This window comes from Lipophrys pholis, assembly GCF_963383615.2.
Source record: "Lipophrys pholis genome assembly, chromosome: 11".
Lineage (NCBI taxonomy): Eukaryota > Metazoa > Chordata > Actinopteri > Blenniiformes > Blenniidae > Lipophrys > Lipophrys pholis.
Window position 1 is genome coordinate 26,693,722 of NC_137631.1, and position 19,644 is coordinate 26,713,365.

The 19,644-nt window shown below is 41.3% G+C and overlaps 1 protein-coding gene across 1 annotated transcript; it reads left to right on the forward strand.

Moving 5' to 3' along the window:
* Positions 1-2,858: 2,858 nt before the first annotated feature.
* Positions 2,859-16,661, forward strand: uri1 (URI1 prefoldin like chaperone). Its single transcript, XM_080474922.1, has 11 exons — positions 2,859-3,268; positions 4,032-4,066; positions 8,345-8,423; positions 9,359-9,494; positions 10,577-10,668; positions 10,757-10,820; positions 11,001-11,199; positions 11,302-11,545; positions 11,668-11,819; positions 13,087-13,330; positions 15,997-16,661. Exons 1-11 carry the CDS (start codon positions 3,197-3,199, stop codon positions 16,183-16,185), a joined length of 1,506 nt encoding a protein of 501 aa, XP_080331048.1. The 5' UTR covers positions 2,859-3,196; the 3' UTR covers positions 16,186-16,661.
* The last annotated feature ends 2,983 nt before the right edge of the window (positions 16,662-19,644 follow it).

Sequence of the window (19,644 nt, forward strand, 5' to 3'; positions counted from 1 at the left end):
ATGGTGCTACAGAATTTTTTTTTGCTTTGCCATGCCAGTCTTTATTTGAAAATGCACCATTTTTCAATAACAGTATGTGCAGCAATTGTCATTCAATGACGTAGAGAAGCACGTTTGTAAAGTCCAGCTGATTAGGCCCTTCCAGGATTTCTTACAAGGATAAATTATTCTGGTTACAAACACTAACAAAGAATAAAGAACAGAACGGGGGCGCGCACCTCCTCAGATCCTTGAACCATCTCATAATCTAGATTAAGATACAGTCACACAGAACACAAGAACCGTCAAATGAAATCAGATCTAAATGGTTTTACACACCTGGTCCATTGGTCCAACTTATGAAAACTTTTCTTTTTGTACCTTGATGGAAAGTGATATGATTTTATGACCCTAAATTGCTGGTTCGGTGTGAATGTGAGTGTGTGTGGTTGTCTGTCTGTCTGTCTGTCTGTCTGTTCTTCTTGTGATGAATTGGTGACCTGTCCGGTGTGTATCCTGCCATCGACCATAGTCAGCTGAGATTGGCTCCAGCGCCCCTGCAAAGGATGAAAACTTCATTGTCACAGCAATTGTGTTCAAAGTTTGGCTGACAAAAGCCTATTGTTTCTCATTCATGCATGTTTGCCCAAACTCACCCTTGTCGTATGAAATGAGCTTTCACTGCAGCACCTTGTTGTAATCGACTGTCCAGTTCTCGTTTTCACTTTTGTGTTGTCTGCAGATCATATGAAGATGGTGACATTGTATAATTTATCAATTGTTTTGGATCATATGTTTGATAACTCCGGATTAATAACAATAATAACAACAACACAGACATCTTTAGTTCAACGATCGGTTGTGGATCTTTCTTTTGTGTACTTTTTATGTAGTTGAATAATTAATTGAAGTATTCCAATCATGAAGAATGCACACTATTAGTTAGAATATTCTTCTGGTTAAAGTTGTAAAAGCATATATTTAAAAATGAAGAAGTCCAAGGAAAATAGTTTTTTTTTTTTTACAACTATAAAAAAATGTATTGGTAAGAGTTATTTTTGACATCACCTCACAAATATACAATAACAAACCTACTAGCATATTAAAAAATCTCCACTGTGGTTATTCCAACGCCCAACAATGAAATATATTTCATTTTTAAAGGAACAGTTCCTGAATATCCCACTGCATTTGAAAGCAGCACAACCAGCCAATGACCGTCAGGATAGAGGGGGGCTGGGCTGGAAACACTGAACCGTGATATTTCCATGGAAAACTTAATAAATAGCTGACTTTTCGAATTTCCCAATGTATGTTGTTATCATCATGAATATGCATGTGTTTATATTTAACTTGTGGATGTCCGTGCAGCTGTAGGCAGACAAATATGAAGAGGATCAAACTCTAATCTCACAGATTAAGCCGTAAAGATGGTTTTCACACGCTCATCAGAGATGCATGCTTTTCTTTCACTGTGTGCTGTTTACATCTGTGCAGGCATCCACATTTACCCAGAGTGCACCGGGAGGAAGAGAGAAGCAAGTGCGTCAATATCACTTCATGTTGACATTAAACGGAAAATGCAATCCTCAACCTTCAAAGTAAAATCATACAAGCGCGGTTCGATAGTATGAGCAGTAAAATCTACATAATATCTCAGCGGTCTTTATCTAAAATATTATTGCATTGATGGAAAAGACTCATTGCACAACTGATACATGCTTGAATTGATCTCTGGACACACTTGGTGACAAAGTCCTTTGTCACATTTACAGGAAACAGAGTCTGTCTGGATTATCTTGAGTGACTCAACGTGGGTTTATCTCTGCTTGAATATCAGAACAAATATGTAGCGTTGAACCTTGAGACAAGCATACATTCCTTTCATATCTTGTACTGCAAAATGGCAAAAAGGAACACTTTTTGTGAGTACAGATTTTCATATTTAGATATTGAAATATACACAGTAGAGATTATTTAATATCTTTGTAGGTTTGTCCATTTTTCTATTTTTTTTTACTTTGCCCAGGACTTTTTAATGTTTGAAAATAAGTTTTTACTAATTTAATCTAAAGAATATTCTTCATGCCTGTACCACTTCAATTTATTATCCTACTACACAAAGATCACACATAATAAAGATTGATAACAGATCATGGAAATATGAATGTCTGTACGTGTCTCATGATACCTTTTGTTGGTAGTGTATTAGAATATTTTATCCTGATGACCCAGCGGCCCAAACTGAAGCAGCCCACTGGATGACCTTGGTGAGACAATAGGAGTTTTTTTTTTTAAAAAGATAAAAATAACAACTACTGATGAACTATACAATGGTGGTTGCGTGCACTGCCATCATAAAATGCTGCAGTCTTTTCAAACTAAAAAAGAGTGAGTTTTGTCAATACAACGACCGTGACAACGATTTTTTCCGGCTCATGCATCGGTCTCCTATACCTTAACTGGAGCCGATCCAGGGATTATTAATGACCTGGGATTATGAGTGAGGGCAGGCTACTGGACAGGTCGCCAGTTCATCACAGTGAACCACACACACACTCAAATTCAGATCCGCTTCTATCAGTCATCAGTTTAAGAGGGAGGGTTTCTTATATATTAACTTCTGAAAATATGGGTGTTGATAGACAATGATTATCAGAATAGCAGAATTTCTTTTCAGAAACGAGAAGCAAAAAAGAAATTATGCATGAAAAAGACTTCAACTGGGCCACTTTACACTTTGCTCTGGATGGATGGATGGACGGACGGATGGACCTATGTATGCTACATAAAATAAAACAAAGTCTAAAGTTCTCGTCTCTCCCTTTGATGACAACTCTTGTTGTGAAAGACTCACCGGAAGTCCCACCGCCGCTGCCGCCGCCGTGTATTGGACTTGACTTTGCATGGCGCAGCGATAGTGACCGTGGGGGACTATTGTCGCTAATCTGTGGATAATATCACCAAACAAAAAGCGTGGATGTTTTTGGACGGCGATGCAGAAGCCCTGAAATGAGAGTGTGAGATGATAACCCTTCGGAGAGTGTGGATAACGACCACTGCCTCATTGATGACTACGAGCAGGACGAGTCTGAGGAAGAGCTGCTGCTGCATTCATAAACACTTCTTTAGGACTCACAACAACCCCTGAGCTTTTGTTGTGGAGGGGCTGCTCACAAAAAAACAAAATAAAAAAAACCAACAACACACCTGCACAATGGCTGAAAGGGGTAAAAGGAATATAGAGCATCTCGGCGGAGTTTTCAGGCTCCGAGAGGAACACAAAAAGGTAATTTTTAACGGGTTTTTTCGCTAGTTAGCCAAGCCTCGACCACGCGGTGGATCCGGGAGTGGGTTCGAGCCCCGACCCCGGTCTGGATTTTATATTTTATTTTTGATTAGGTGTCACTTATATACACCTGCGCACTCGTTATATCACGCACACCACCCACGCAACGTGAGAGTTTATTTCTTTGACTTTCAGTTTTCCAGACGCTTCCTCCCCCTTGCAGCCGCTCACGTGTTCCAAGTTGCAGGGAGGCGTGTTTACTTTAGTTTCTCTTCTTTCTTTCACCTCTGCTGTTTGGTAGAATGTCTTTTCAACATTCATAAAAAAAAAAATACTCAACCACATAACTGTTTGTAAAATCAGCCTGCAAATCTCTCCCTCCTTCACAGGATTATGCAAACATTTACAGAAGTGAAGTTGCAAATGTGCACTTTTGACTTACATATATTCACATAACTTAATGTCAAAGCGGTGTTCTCTGGTTTTCTGTGCTTTATATCAATTATGCACGTCTTGGAAGCGTGTTTGTGCAGATGTCTCTTTGTTGTTGAGGTCTTTCGGGCAGCTGTGTTTGTCTTCCTGCTTCGGTTAAACATTTCTCTCTCTCCTTATGTGACTTTGTGTTTGTATTGGAAGCGCCAGTCTACGTGTGCATTAAATGTTTGAGCTCTTTAACTTATGCAGGCCATGAGGTCAGTGAGCCAGCGTTGTGATTTTTCATCCTGTGATTTATGTCCAACCTATTTGTTTCCCCTGATAATAGGTGGTGAAAGACTGTGAAAGTCGGATTCAACACTGGTAAGTATTGGAGGCTGTATAAGCTTGTTTGAGTATTAAGATGGAGTTTGACGTTCACGCCAGTGCAATTCATGTCTCCCGAGTTGCGGTGAAATGATCCCGGCTGCCGTGTACGGCTCCGCCTGGGACACTTTGATTAAAAATTCCACTTTTAAACACCTTAAAATCTCCTCCTGATCATAAGAATATTTTGTAGGTGTTGAAGCTTCAAAACAAATGAGACGGTGCAAAATATTATGAGATTGATCAGCTGAATGAGGCCACGGTCACGCCTCCCCGGGTTTTTACAAAAACTCATATTTCCCCCTGTAGGTTTTATAAAGTATAAATCGTTTTTTTACACGGACGCATAAACACCTCGTTCAGAGCTGCTATGAGCAGCCAAACCTGTAGGGGGCAGTGTAACGAGAAGCATGAAGCTATGATAGCCAATCAGAATCCTAGAGAAAAAAAACCATGACGTCACGAATTGTGACGTAAATATCCGCCTACTCCCTTGAGGTGATTTATCCAGATCTCCACTGTGGCTGGAGTTTTCAAGAGTCATTATTTGTGACGAGTCGTCGCTGTGTTTATAGTGTAAATACGCGGCCCAAACGCAAATACCCGGGTACGTGTAAACGGGGCCTCAAGTGAAAACGCAATCCTTGTGTTTTGCGTTTCCACGACAAGGTTTTGAAAACGATGCCTGTTTACACGGAATCGACAGAAAACAATGTAGTTTTCCTATCGAGCCACTAGTGGGTGCTGTTGGTTAATTTTGAAATGAAACCACACAGAGAACAATACAAGAGTACACGGACATTTCTAACCCACTCTCCAATATTTATTTTTTACTAAAGCAGTGCAATACCCAATAAATAAGTTAGAAACAGTAGTTTTATTTAACAACAACAACAAACATGCTTTGTTTGTTCTTTCACTTTGCAGCGACTGAGAGCCGATTCTGGCCCGCAGGTTGCATGTTTGATGCTCCGGTCATAATAAAAAGGGTAAAACACAGATAGGATGTGATAAGAGCTGCAAGAAAACAATAAATTAATATTGCACTCATTCTGCACATCACACAGGGGCATTCAGTTATTATGTGTGGTAATTTCAGCAGACAATAAACTCATATTATTTCTCTTTCCACTCTATTGCACCTCTGCTTTTCCATGTACCAAAAGGGAGGTGGTTGTTTTTTTTTGTTTTTTTTTTCTGAGTAGATATTCTAACTCATTAACAGCGGGAAAATAAAATCCCACATCACTATTGGGAATAAAGTTCTACCTTTCAATTCATGCTGTATAAAGTGAAAATGCATCGTTTTGGTATTTTCATTTCAGAAAAGTTTTGCGGGAGAAATGCTGAAACCGATGTTGTTCATATCTCCTCAGTGTCTTTGCCAACGCTCCCCACAAAACAGTTGATTAAAACACGCAGAGATGTCTTGACCTTGACTTCTGTCACGTTTGAGTGCGGCGCTGCGGTAAACAAGTTGCCTGCTAATATCTTCATCCACATGAAATACATATTATATGCAACTACCAGGTGAAATGAGCCACATGCAGCCCAGTTAGATTAAAAAAAAAAAAGTGGTGGAAATAATGACATAAGTAATTCTTGAATTCACTACAAAGAAATATATATATTTTATTCGCTTTTTCTAAAATCACATTAAATAAAAGTGCACTATGAAATTCTTTCTTTGCATTTTTTACAATTTTACCACACAATATCGCTCTTTAATGCTTTTGCGAATGCTATTTCGATAGCGTTAAGGTTACGGCTGCGTTACTGATCTGGCTATGAGCCAAACGCTATTTCAATCTGACCGGGCCATTTCATTCAAATCTATTTTAATCAGTTAATTCTGTCACTTGTGGTCTGCGGCTAATGCCTGGTTATGACCTCTGGTCTGGCTGAAACGACGCGACTCCCAGTGGACAAATTAGGAACAGCAGTTAATTTTATTGAGACGTTGTAGTTAATGCAGTGGTGTTCACTCCTGGTCCTTTAGAGCCGTTCTCCTGCTTTTTTTTTTTTTAATGTCTCCCGACTTCAACACACATTAATCTAGTAGATGTCATCGCCAAGCATTTAAAAAAAATCCTACTATAAAAAAGGAAATGGAAAAACTGCCTAATCTTGCAATACGGTGTGTTGGAGAAGCGACTTACATCGTATCAGGATTATTTTTGCACTGTTGTACATTAAACCCTCTTATGGGCTGGATATACATGATGGAACGCTACTTATTGAGATCTGCTCCCAAGGCGGAACTTTTCGAAAGTGCTCTGACTCCACGTCCGTGAACATGAGGGGAAAACACAACTTCACAGCTCCGACTCTCTAAGTAGACGGACGAAAATGCAATTTTTCTGAAACTGCGCATGCACACCGCGAGTAGAGGCACAAACTTTTAGAATGGCGAGTCGAGGTGGTAACAATCCAACTTGGTCATCTGTCCATGCTAATGGCTGTGGGCTCTCAATGTTAATGTTTATAGCGTGCATGTGTGTGGTCTCATTACAAAAACAAACAAACAGCACCCACTAGTGGGCCAACAAGAAAACTACATCGAAACTGCCGTGTGCTGCGTGTGCACGTTCCAGCTCGCTAATGTCTTATCAGTCATTTTATTTGATCATGTAGACTCGATCGTGTATGAGCTCGTTAACATGTCGGAGGTGGGAGTTACGTGATGCACCTGAACGCATCACTCAAAGCGGTCAGCTCTTGCGGTTAAAACCGGACCAGCATTGCGGCTCGGACACAAACTTTCTTTTTTATTACTGAACCAGTTCAGCGAAATGTATTTCTGAAAACCTTTGAAGCGAGAAACAAGTTGTGCGGTTGAAAAGCGCCGCTTCACAGAAGTGTGCGTGACGTGAGGGGGCGTGGCCTGTGAGTTTGACAGCTCCTCCTCAGAGTATGAACTGTCCCGCCAAAAAAAAGCTTTTTTTTTTTGGCGGGACAGTTCAGTCACAGCCAAACTTTTCTTCTTGTTCTTGTGGGAGTACGCAGGGGCCTTTAAGAGCGCATTTCCAGTTTTCTATAAAAGAGACATGATTTAAAAAAAAAAAAAAAACTTGCATCAGACAAAAGTACGAGCAACAGCAAAGTGGATGTGACGAGGTCTGGACTGTGTGCAGACACTTACTGAGTCCAGGATGCTGATTAAGTGGAAACACCTGTGTGAGTGAATCACGACTGTGCGAAGTGGGTTTTAGCGACGCGTAACTTTGTTACACTAAGTGTGTTTTCATTGATCGTGAGCTGCCGTCAGTTTCCCTCGTAGTATCGATTGCATAGTTGGGAGTATTCGTTGTGTTTGCCGGTTGAAAATTGGCCCTGACTTTATGAGGGGGTGGGGGGGGGGGGGGTGAAGTATTTGTTGAGTTTTGTGTGTGAGTAAAGGATGATTTAAAAAAAAAAACTGTGGTAAAGGTGAAATCTTTTTAAATAGAAATATTTTCCAAAGTGCAAATGTAAACACAGTTTACAGTGCAGCGCAATTTCATCCAAAACATTGACACACACAACTTTAAAATAATAATTAGGTTAAATTACTAGAAACACCGGAGTAGTACTACTCGGGTGCCTCCTACTTAAAGTCGTTACGTTTGAAAGAAGCTGCAGAAAAGTTGTGAGTCCAAAAAGTATTTCGATTTTTTAAAAATATTTTCAGAACTTCTAACATGAAATTATTTACACTTGTTCATCCTCACTGGACAAACAAAAGAAGCAGCTCATTTGTCTGGAAACAAATGTGACACTCGCGCTTCCTGTTGCGTTGTTTATCTCATGTTTTATACAATAACCTCACTACTTCTGCTCTTCTTTACTAATTGGATTTTAAAGCGGCTATTAAACGGTCTGCTTCAGACATTTAGAGCCCACAAGGACTTCGCACAGGGATGAATACTCTCCTAACAGATGACTAGAGGCCGACCAGTGAGAGATTTATCGCTCGGTATTAAGGGGTTTTGGCTGCGCCAGGCTTTAATTTGACTATATTATACTTGTAAAGAGCCCAAGAAGTATAGAGAGCCTGAGTACTTCATGTTATGGAGGACGTGAAGCATTGCTGCGGTGATTTTCATTGAGGAATCAGGCAAGTTTGTTTTAGTTTTGTATGGAGAACACATATTTCTGTGACTTTTGTTTTTGTGACCTGCTCTGCAGTCGTCGTCTCCCCCCCCCCTGAAATAGGACAGCAGTTTGTGGCTTCAGGGCGTTAAAAGGGCCTTTTTTTTTTTTTTTTGTCTGAATAATTGTTGAATGTGTTCACAGGAAGAAGGTGTCAGGTGACTATGAAGCCCTGAACGATCGCCTCAAAACTCTCCCGGACCGACTGTGTTATGACATCATGGTGAGTTGGAACAAAATACATGACTCTTTATCTTGTGTTCATCGCAGGGGGGGTCAAACACATTTTAGTTCAGGGCCACATGCAGACCAATTTCATCTTCAGTGGGCTGGAAGTGGTAGAATAGTGCCATAATAACCTTTACATTTGAGTTTTTCTTTGTTATGGTGCAGAGTATAAGTGATGGAAATGTCTATATTTAAAAAAGCAAACAATTACTACAATCTCAACATGAAGCCAGTTTTAATGGAAACTTCTGCTGCAAAATAGTTTGTAAAAAAACTGCTACTTGATTAATCTAATCACAATTGCAATGTGAGACAAAACCGTATATAAGACTGCAACGTGCATTTAATGTTATCTTTTGGGCTGTATAGTTTTATGCTACATATTTGTGTAAATCCTTGATAATCAAGCAACATTTATTATATGTCATTGTAAGTCATTCACCACTATTCTGCGCCCATAACATAATAATCATAAAGTGTGTTCACTGCACGTTTACTATCGAAAATATAAAATTTACTACTGTCGATTGCAAACATGAAGGCTCTGACCGGAAAATGTCTGACAAGAGACTTACCGAGTATAAATGACTGGATTGATGTTGTTTACAGTATACACACTATGGAGAGACACTAAATTAAGACGTAAAACTGATATCTTTGCTGTTTTAACTGTCAGGCATGATTTTGTGTAGTAACAACATGTCCCCATTGGGGGGCGCAACCTCAAACTCTACCATAAAAGAGAGAATTCTTATGGTCACGTGAGCATATTGTAAATATAATATACTGTAAAAGCACCATTCAGAAACGTTTCCATGTGCATGTACGCTCCCCTCACTGCAAATGTGACTTCTTATCTCTCCCACTTGCCTTCACGCACTCATTCTGCCGTCTTCGATTGTGTTTCTGGCTCCGTTTCGGTGTGAACAGGTGCCGTTTGGCCCTCTGGCCTTCATGCCGGGGAAGCTGGTGCACACCAACGAGGTCACCGTGTTGTTGGGCGACAACTGGTTCGCTAAGTGCTCCGCCAAGGAAGCTCAGAAAATAGTGGATCACAGGATGAAATGTGAGTTTATTCTGGATTTTTTTAATTTATTTTTTTATTCTTTCCCCCTTCCCCTGATTGCAATGTGGAGATTTCCCAGTCAGTGCTGCCGTTCGGCCAGCAGAGGGCGTCGGCGCATCACTATTGACCCGAGCAGTGATGTGACAAACTTTTAAATGGTGCCGTGAATCACGGGAGCCTTGTAACACCTTGAAACGCCGCTTCTCTCAGTGCCGAGATGCTGAAACTGTAACTCTGTTTGTAGTAGCAGGTGTTTGGTGTGTGCAGAGAGATTTATTCCAAGTGTGGAGGAAGGAGCCGCTCTCGCGTTCATGTCACCGCCTGGCAGCGTGCTTGCCTTTCTTCTGCGTGCGCGCGTGTGTTTGCGCGCGCACGCGCACTAACCCCGCTGCTCATTCTAGGTCTGAAAATTTCATATCAAGTCAAATGGGCCCAAGTAACGATCTCTGATGTGAACATTATTAGAATGTTTAGTCAAGCAGAAATGTGCTGCCACAGCCCATCCGCAAACCCTCCCCCGCGCACCCCCCCCCCCCCCCCCCCCCCCCCCTCCCCGTATCCCCCCATCTCCTGACCCTGCCCACCCTGCTATTACAGAACTAAGTGCTGTAATACAAACATAGCTTGCTGAAATGTGTCAGACAGCGGCTGAGTTGTCAGGCCTTCTGTGTTTGACCTTTCCTCACTTCCAGTTGATGCACTGACTGGAGGGGCTCCCGATCGCCATGGAAACAAGGGCCCTCTGCTGCTATTAGTGAAAGGGCTTAATTGTTGTGAAGATTTAATGATCCGGAGTAGTATTCAGGGCAGAAGATATTATGAACTGTTTGTGTCATCATTTTTCTTTTCTTTTCTTTTTTTCTTCCCGCTCCACAACTTGTTTGGGATTTTAACTCCTTAGCAGCTTGTTGTCATTGTCATGTTTTAATGTTTTATTGAAATCGCTGTTCGCCTGCAGCGTGTGTTTTTTTTTTGTTGTTATTTTTTTTGTTTCGTTTTTTGCCCATTTGGCTTTGTCATTATTCTTCTGTGAATGCACATTTCAATAACGATAATAATAAGAGTGTATTTGTTTTGCACAGATGTGAAGAATGAATTGGAGGATCTGACTAAAACCAGGGAAAACTTTGAAGCCCGAGTTGGATTTGAAAAGGATTTGGAAACGATCTCGGCTGTATGTTGAATTTCTATAAGTCTTCTTACACGAAAGCCTTGAATAGGGGAAATTGGGCTTACTTTACTTTCGTGTTGTTCTTCTGTAGAGAAAAGGCGACTATGTTGACATCAGAGAGGAGGTTGGAAACAATGACTCTGCTGAGGCCAAAGGTATCTTTTGACAGCTTTTTCAAAAAAAAATGTTTGAACCTCATTGCACTCGCGCTGTTCGGGTTGTGTGAAATTAAAGAAAGGCTTTAACGCCTTGCCTAATTCTACATCATAATCAGATTTGACGTTTAAGGCTTGACGCGTTGAAGGAATTCTTTGGCATTCTCTGCGCCGCAACAGGAAAGCAAAGAATAGCTCACAAGCCAAACTCCAAGCCCAAGCATGACGCCGTGCTGGATCTGAAAGAGGAGGATGAGAAGGACGAGTTAGAGAGCGAAGGAGACGGCGGGAGCAGAAGAGGCGTCATGACCGAGGAGGAGCTGTGGGCCCGATTGGACGAACTGGAGAAACTGGAGGAGCTGCAGGATGAGCAGGACAGGTAAATCAGCAGCATTCGTAAGTGCGCCTCTCATCACCTGCACCCCCCCCCCCCCCCCCCCCCAAAAAAAAGGTCTTAATTTCTCACGGAATTCTCTTTCAGATTTTCCGATAACGCAGACATGAACGGTGAAGACACGTCGTCTTCATCCTCGGAGGAGGAGAAGGAGGCCGACGCCGCTCCCCCAGTGAACGGCGTCAGTTTGAAGCCGAGCTGGAGCTCCGCACGTCACAGTAAAGCGTCACTGAGCATAGACCGGAAAGAGGTAGACTGTGAGGAAGAGGAGGAGGAGGAAGGCCACTGTTTACCCACCATCTTCTTTACTCACACTGTTGAACCCAAGAAGGTCAGAACGATAAATCATGTGGAACGTTTCAAATATTTTAATAAGTATTTCTGTTTTTTCGGGGGGGGGGGGGGGGGGCTTTTTTTCCTCTTCACAAGTTTTTTGTTTGTGTTTTCCCAAAGGTTCGGATAAATACTGGAAAAAACACAATGTTGAAGTTCAGTGAAAGAAAAGAGCAGAAGGAGCACTCCAAGCGGAAAAAGAAAAACGGTCACAATAACGGACACCCGCATCACGAACTTCACAAAATCACAACACCAGCAGACGTTTACAGGTAAAAAAAGCCTGACTGGGAGGAAGTTATTCATTATCAAAGGTCAGGGGGTCAAACACGACAGCAGCATCTTTGTAAACCATGTCATTTGAAGAAAAAGAATAAATGTCACCAAATACGGTCAAATATTGTATGTTTGCTTCAGTTTTAATAGTAATTTTCCCCCCATCATTTTAAAAGTAAAAAGGCATACTGTGAAGTTTATGTACCGTATTTTCCAGACGATAAGCCGCTTCTTTTTTCACACGCTTTGAACCCCGAGGCTCAAACAATGACGGGGTTTATGGGTTTTTATGGGTTTACGAGCTTCATGCTGCAGATACAGGGGTGGTGCGTTCAGGTGCATCATGTAACTTCCAACTTTCTTTCTTTTTTTAAATTGGTGGGTGTGGCTTATTTTTGTTTGCGCTCAATAGTCTGAAAATTACGGTAGTCACTGCTGCTCATGGCAAGAATCCTGAGGTGATTTCTGGAAGATGCAGGATTTTAGGCTTTGCGTAAAACAATGAGCATTTTGCAAACAAAAACTTGCATCCAGGTTTTCATCACATGATCCAGTATCAATCTTCAGACTGGTATATGTCCCGCCAGTTGTATACAATCGCCCTTCAGTGTCGGGGCGTCAAACGTAAAACCCCACCAAGTCAGTTGTAAAAAAAAAAAGAGAGAGGGAGAAGAAAACATCCATTTAAATTGGTTTTATGTTGAGATTGTTGTAACTTTTGGCGGCTTTTGTTTGGTTTTATGAAAGTATAGACATTTTCTTCAGGTACACTCTGCGCCACAACAAAGAAAAACTAAAAATTAAAGGTTATTAATGGCACCATTTCAACAGTCCGGCACAGTCCAGATGAAATTGGACAGCTTTGGTGGTTCATGAAGGAGAGAAATTTAATTTGAAAATAACATCATTTGGAGAAAAGCTTTTTTTCTTTTTTTTTTTCTGAGAAACAAAATCGATTTGGAAATATCAAATATTCTGAAAATGGTACAACTTAGGAGAATACAAAACATTACGTTCATGTTTGAAACATCTTTCCTTTATCTTTGATGGAAAAACAGCCATTGATTTTAATGTTCTGTAGTTTAAATGTCTTTTAGTGCTGCTGCTATGTACAGCGCGGCTGCGGTTTACAAAACTAATCAATAATCCTCAAATCTAAACATTTCTCCTCGGTCAATATCTAACTGAGTCATTGGTTCAGGCTGCGCGTGACCTCGACCCGCTGTACGAGTCGGAAGGGTGAACAGGGTGCTTTGTTTTCAGGCTCTTTGTGGACGTGAGGAACGGGGAACCCATTCCCCGGAAGTCCATCCTGAAGTCGCGCAGTCGCGAGAACAGCGTCTGCAGCGACACCAGCGAGAGCAGCGCGGCCGACTTCGAGGAGCGCCGCGTGATCGGACGCAGCTTCAGCCACGACGAGGCGACGCACAGCGACACCAGCGACGGCATCACGGAGGAAGACAGTCCCGTAGCGCTGCTGCCGCCGCAGCCCGCCAGTCGATTCGAGGTAAAAGCAGCACGGCTTTTCTTTTTAATTACTTTCACGACCGGCTGTCTGAGGAATGCATAATCATGTTTCTTTGAATAATCTTAAAATCCGTCTGCCTTAATAAAATGTCAGACTTCTCCCTCAGATTCCTTAATGTGAACATAATTAACATGGAAACCTCTTTTAAGTTTAAGTGTGACCCCCACAATCATAAAAGGTCAGCCGCACGCGGTAACATCAACAGGAAAACACAGGGAATTAAAATAGGTTTTTTTTTCCCTCTCACTTGAGGTTTTTATTCATTCATCATTTATTTATGTGCCAGAAAGGAGTCCAATACAGTGTGTGACCCTGTCACACCTTTCACCACCTATTAACACTTCTGCCTTTTAGAAGAAGTCTCCGGGGTTTCGGTGCAAGGTTTATAAAGCCTGCAACAACTTCTTCTGTAAAGTCCCTCAGGATCTCCTCCATTAACAACCTCAGACTTCTGTCTGACGGCGTTTTCATGGACCCTGATGCTCTTAATGGAAATATTTCTATTGTGTCTTATCTGTGAGCTTTCCAGGCTTAGAGGACTCATATTATCCAGCTTTTCTACACTTTCACATGGATCTCGTTGGTCCAAAAATGTTGTAAAAAAAGTGGGGGTTTCTTTTGCCACAAATCCAGCTTTGATTTTCCTGCATTTGAATATTGGATCATAGGAGCTGCATTCAGAATCTGCTGTGTCTGTGTGAGCTGGACTGGCTCCGCCCACACATGCCCATTTTGGGAAGAGGAGGATGTACTTCCTCTCGTGATGCCATGTGCCAGAGCAGAGCTGCCTAATTGTGGGAGGAGTCAAAGGGAGAGCCTACCTTGATTGGGATTGGCTAAACCCCCCGATGACACTATATAGGGTTTGATTTCTGATTGGCTGGTTGGAGCAACACACTTTTTAAAACCTGAAACAAGCCAGGGAGAGAGAGGACAGACTGTCTTCACTTCTGGGACGTCAGTCCAGGTATGGGGACGATTATTATTGTTGGAAAACCTTTAGAAAGTGAATTTTGCATCACATGACTTACCATTTCTGGAGTGACAAACAGAAATCTTTGCGTTACCGTCCACACTCGGGACTGTGTGTGCACCGAGTGTTGAAAGTCTTTCAGGTTCAGTGACTTTGTCTGCTTAGATCTTCTTCTGAATGCTGACGTGATTCACCCCAAAAGCAGCATTTCTCCCTCGAGCGTGGTTTGGATCTCGCGTGTAAATTGAAAGGCGTCCCAGTCGTTCTGTGTTCTGTGATGTGCCGCTGGTCTTCCAACCAAAACCAGCAGGTTGTCGACGCTGCGTCTCACCTTCACAATACAAGTCTGAACCACGAGGATTATCGCTCGTTGACATTAAAACGTGTTTTACAGCGAGACGTTTGTTTACAAAAGAAGTAATTTAGGCAATGTTTTGAAGAAGTGGAAAACTTTCATTGCGTTTTTGTGAGTTGGTTTTCACGACGACGGTCGAGCCACTGATAATACAACTTTTAGAAAACTGCTCCCAAGGGGAAACTTTTCAAAAACGCTTGTCTGAAATGCTGCTACTGCGCACCACGGCCGTAGTAAATAGTTCTTCTGCAGTAGATGGACAATGCTGCCAATAGAAAAGCTGAAGAAAATGATGCACACAAGACTCGCTGAAGTTTATGAGATCCACTCGGCACAGCGTAGCAGCTAATGGAATGTCTTCCACGTTGTTCCAACCCATCATCAACATTTGTTTCACGGCTCTTATTTCAGGTCTGTTTTCAGTCGGGCGGTTGTTATTTTGACGATTTTGTTTTGGCGTCCGATCGGAACATGATTCACGTGTCTGTGGCGGTGACGTCGCCGCCGTATTCACCACTTTCACACAGCTGCTGTTATTAAAGGCGTAGGTGGATGTAAACACCAGATTGTCACCCGATGTAAACAGTGATGCAGAGGTCCTCCATCGGGAAGGGTTGAGTCACAATGGCACAAATGTTGTTATGTTATTTGCTCAGATTCGAGCTGTGGTCAGGAAACATCTCGCTGGGCAAACACATCAGGCTGCAGGTGACATGATAGTTCAAAGGTGTTACACACTTTTTGGTTCCGCAGCCACATGAAGCCCCAATTTAATCTTGAGTGGATCGGACAGGTAAAATTTAAATAGTGCCATAATAAGCTTTTTTTTAATTGTGGCGCAGAGTATACGTGACAAAAATGTCTCGTTTTTTTTACAAAACCAAACATTAATTATGGAAAATGACTACAATCTCACCATGAAGCCGATTTGAGTGAAACCTGGTTTTATTTGAACAATATCTAATACTTGCATATTGAGTTGCTAACATGCACTTTGTATCTATGATCCTAATGAATCCTGAGAGTTGCTCCAGCAGTTTGTCTCCTTCTGTATTAAAACATTTTTTTACCCCTTGTGGTTATCAAAGTAGCTCATTCCTGGTCAAATGACAGATCAGTTCCATTTTTTTTCCTGAGTTTTAATTTCAGAAAAGTTTCACATTTATACGTCAGTGTCCCTCTACGCGGAGACCTCAGAAATGTTGAAAACGATGTCGTTTTCATATTGGGCCACTAGTGGGTGCTGTTAGAAAGAAAGAGCGAAGGTTTGGCGCCGTGTAACCGGGGCTTTTCTTACCGTCTTCCTCTTCTGCTCAGGCGTTTTCGGGTACCGTCATCGAGAAGGACCCGATGCCTTCAGGCGTCCCCCATCTGACCATCTCCCCTCCCGCTCTACCCACCATACTGGAGAGGAAACAGGAGGAGGCGCCGCCTGACGTCGTCCCGCCTCAACCGGCACCGAAAAGGGTGTCCAAGTTCAAAGCTGCCAGATTGCAGCAGAAGTGACCGTTAAACCTTTTTGTTTCCACATAAACTTCCTGGTTTGTTTGGGTTTTTTTTTCAGGTTTTGTTTCTTCTATGTAACTGTGAACTGTAACCATTATCTCTCCATTCTCCTCCACTTTTCATGCACTTATGCTCTGTCTTACATGTTTTTTGTTTTGTTTTTTACTACGAGGAAATGAACACTAGTATCGTTAACGTACTAGCCTCCTGTGTGACTCTGCTCTTTAAACTGCTTTCTCATCTACTACAGAACAAAAAGCACTCGCCGGTCGCTCATCTCTCGGTTAAACCTTTTGAACAATTGTGAGTTTAACCGTCTAACAATCTTCTGTTGAACCAAATTTATCCCCGCGAGCTCTTCTTTTACCTACTTTTGAACCTGCATAATGAATGTACGTATTCCTTTGTGACGAGCTTTATGTAAAGACAATAGAAATTAATAAATATCGATGACAATAAAGGATTTTGACTACAGACTCCAAACTTTTTTTTCAAGCATCCGATTGCTTCGAATAAAGTGTTTTGGTCTTAAAGCCGCTATTACCAGACAGCGTCTGAGCTGGATGAGTTATCGTCACGAGTGAATTTCCTGTCGTACATTAAAATTTGAAGAGCTGAAGTGAAGCGCCGGCCAAACTTTGGAAGGGAGCAATAACGATTCATCAGAGTCGGAGGACAATTGGACACAAAATGCTTCCTCCAGTTACTGAAAACTCAATCAAACTGCGGCCTCAGCGGATGAATTTCCGTGGCGTGGGCGCGACACTAAAATTTCGCTGCCAAAGACCGGAAGAAAATATCAGAAGCTCAAAAACTGAAGCTCATGTTTGCCGTCATTGAATAGAAAAATGTTGAATAGAAATATTTCTGAATTTCATATCCCAGTGGCATTTCAAACAATTTCTTTTCCTTATTTTTATTTTTTTTTGCCATTAAATTGAGATATTTTTTAATAAACAACTGTTTGAAAAGCGACTGAAATGTAAATAAAAAGCAGTAATTCACAAAATGAATTAACCCCATATTTGACAGGACAGCGATGACATTTTGGAAGGTCAATGTAAAAATTATATTTATACAAACATTCCCAATTTGATGGAAGTGAGGCCTCTCAATAAAGTTGGGACTGAATTAAGGTTGACTGATTGTAGTTTGAGTTGAGTTAATTTTATTTATCTATTCAATTTTAATTCTAGCTGCTCAATGTCCACCGCAGAGACAGACGTCTCACATTCACACCTTCGGGACAATTTATTCGCGCCAGTCAACCTCAGCATGCATGTTTTTGGACTGAAGGAGGACATTGGAGTACCCGAAGGAAACCCACGCACAGAATATGCAAAATCCACTCTTTTTAGACCCATGACCTTCTCACTGTGAGGCGAGAGCGCCAAACACTTCCGTCACCATGTGGCCTTCGCCTGAGTCAACTCCTATCTTTGCACCGATGCACACACACGGAGAACATGCAAACTGAGATGGAAGGAAGGCCTACCTTTAGCCTGCATGTTTCCCAGCATTCATAGTGCCTTTGCTCCTTTAATCTACACGTTTCATATCAAACAGCCTGGACACACGTTCCCTCGTTACAGGGTCGATTTGTTTTTTGGCTTTTTATTTATTTATTTATTTTTACATTTAGATGAGATAACTTGTTTGCATCAGGTTGAACTGTGTCGACAGTGAATGGTCTCTGGAAATGTTCCTGAGTTTGCATGGTGGTCTGAAGTACAGATCCTGTTTGCAGTACAACCTCAGATCAAGTGGACAGTATTGGCCTTGTCCTTTGCTCACAGAGATAATTCTATAATACTATAAACTGTATATTGTAGGCTCTTAAAAGACTTTGCAAAATGCAATATGTCACAGCTATCAAATTGGAAATATTCTCACATAGTCATGAAGTGGTAAATTTATTTTGGAAAGCTCATCTTCACATTTTCAAATGTTGACTGAAACACAACATGAGGTTATGAGAATTGCAAATTTATCAAATTCTATCCCCAAAATGTATATTCCATGCATTACCCAGACATTTTAAGGGTTCAGGTTGTAAAAGATTGTCAGCTTGAGTATTTGCATTTCATGCAAACCTTCGCCAGGAAAGCCTGAATTGAACCTGAGTCATTTCTATATAAGGGGAGAAAAACCCCAAAACAAACATGACTCCAATGTGCTGCACATGTGGGATCATTGAGACTATTTACCAAATACTATTAGTTTGATTTAAGAATGACCGACAAACAACATATGCTTTTCTCCGGGTATTTTAGATTTGTTATTTCCATTTCTTTGTTTTTGCATCACTTTCAACCTGCATGGAAACTGCTATTAAAACGGCTTTAGAATGATCTCTGTCGCTTTACCCTCGGGGTGCCAAACATAAGATCCGTGGGCCAAAACCGGCCTGCTAGAGGCTCCAATCCGGCCAAACTACCAAGAAAATAGTAAAAAAAAATGCATTGTTTGATTTTAACGAAGGTTTCGTTAAAATTGACTTTATATTGAGATTGTAGTCATTCCCTGTACAAATTGCTTGTTAAGTTTTTTTGTTTTTTTTTGCAACAATATAGACATTTTCATTACGTGTACTCTGCGCCACAACAACAACAACAAAAAGTTTAAAATAAAACCATAATAACTTTTAAATTTACAGGTCTGGCTCACTCAAGATGCAATTAAGCTGCACGTACCCCCTTGAACTAAAATGCAGTTTATATAGTTTGGGGGTGAGGGATCCAAAGTTGTGCCAAAAAAAAAAAGAAGTACAGAACGTGGCTGCTGTTATTCTTCACCAGAGTAAAACATGAAATACAATAAACAATGTTCCAGTTATTCTGAATAATTGATGTAAATTTGAGAAATGCAGTCATTAAACTCTGTGTTTTGCTTGTATTATTAACAGATTTTTGCCTATATATATATATATATATATATATATACACAAAGTTAGAGTGAGTTAAAAACCCTTCAGGCCACAGTAAAAGCATTCGCTTGTTACTATTCTTAAAAAAAAATTTAAAAAAAAGGCCATCCGGGACGTCGCGGTGGACTTAACAGTGTTGTTTCTTTGATGACTAACAGAGCAACTGATACACACCACTGTACTTCATTTACCCTCAAAAGCTGCTTTAATTAAAGCCGTGGCTTAAGAGTTAAAGAGTTAAAGGGCTATCACTCCCCTTTCAGTTAAATGGTGGGAGTACAGGTTTGTGATAAGAAGCTTTTAAACAGGTCCTGAGGTGACCCCCCCCCCCCCCCCCCCCCCCCCTCCACCTTTTCATCAGGATTACTTCTCCAATATGAAAATCCAGGTAGCATGAGACAGATTAGGCCATGCTTAACATGCTAGTGTTGTGTTGGTGAGACACAGATCAATGGTCTTACGTAGGTTAAGCTGCAAAGGTAAATGCTGGAACATAGCAGAACTACATTTCAAAGAAATCTAGCATGCAAACT

Coding starts and splice junctions, on each gene's coding strand:
- uri1 (XM_080474922.1), top strand. CDS start 3,197: ATGGCTGAAAGGGGTAAAAGGAATATAGAGCATCTCGGCGGAGTTTTC. Junction 10,669..10,756: donor ATTTGGAAACGATCTCGGCT/GTATGTTGAATT, acceptor GTTCTTCTGTAG/AGAAAAGGCGACTATGTTGA. Junction 10,821..11,000: donor TGACTCTGCTGAGGCCAAAG/GTATCTTTTGAC, acceptor GCGCCGCAACAG/GAAAGCAAAGAATAGCTCAC.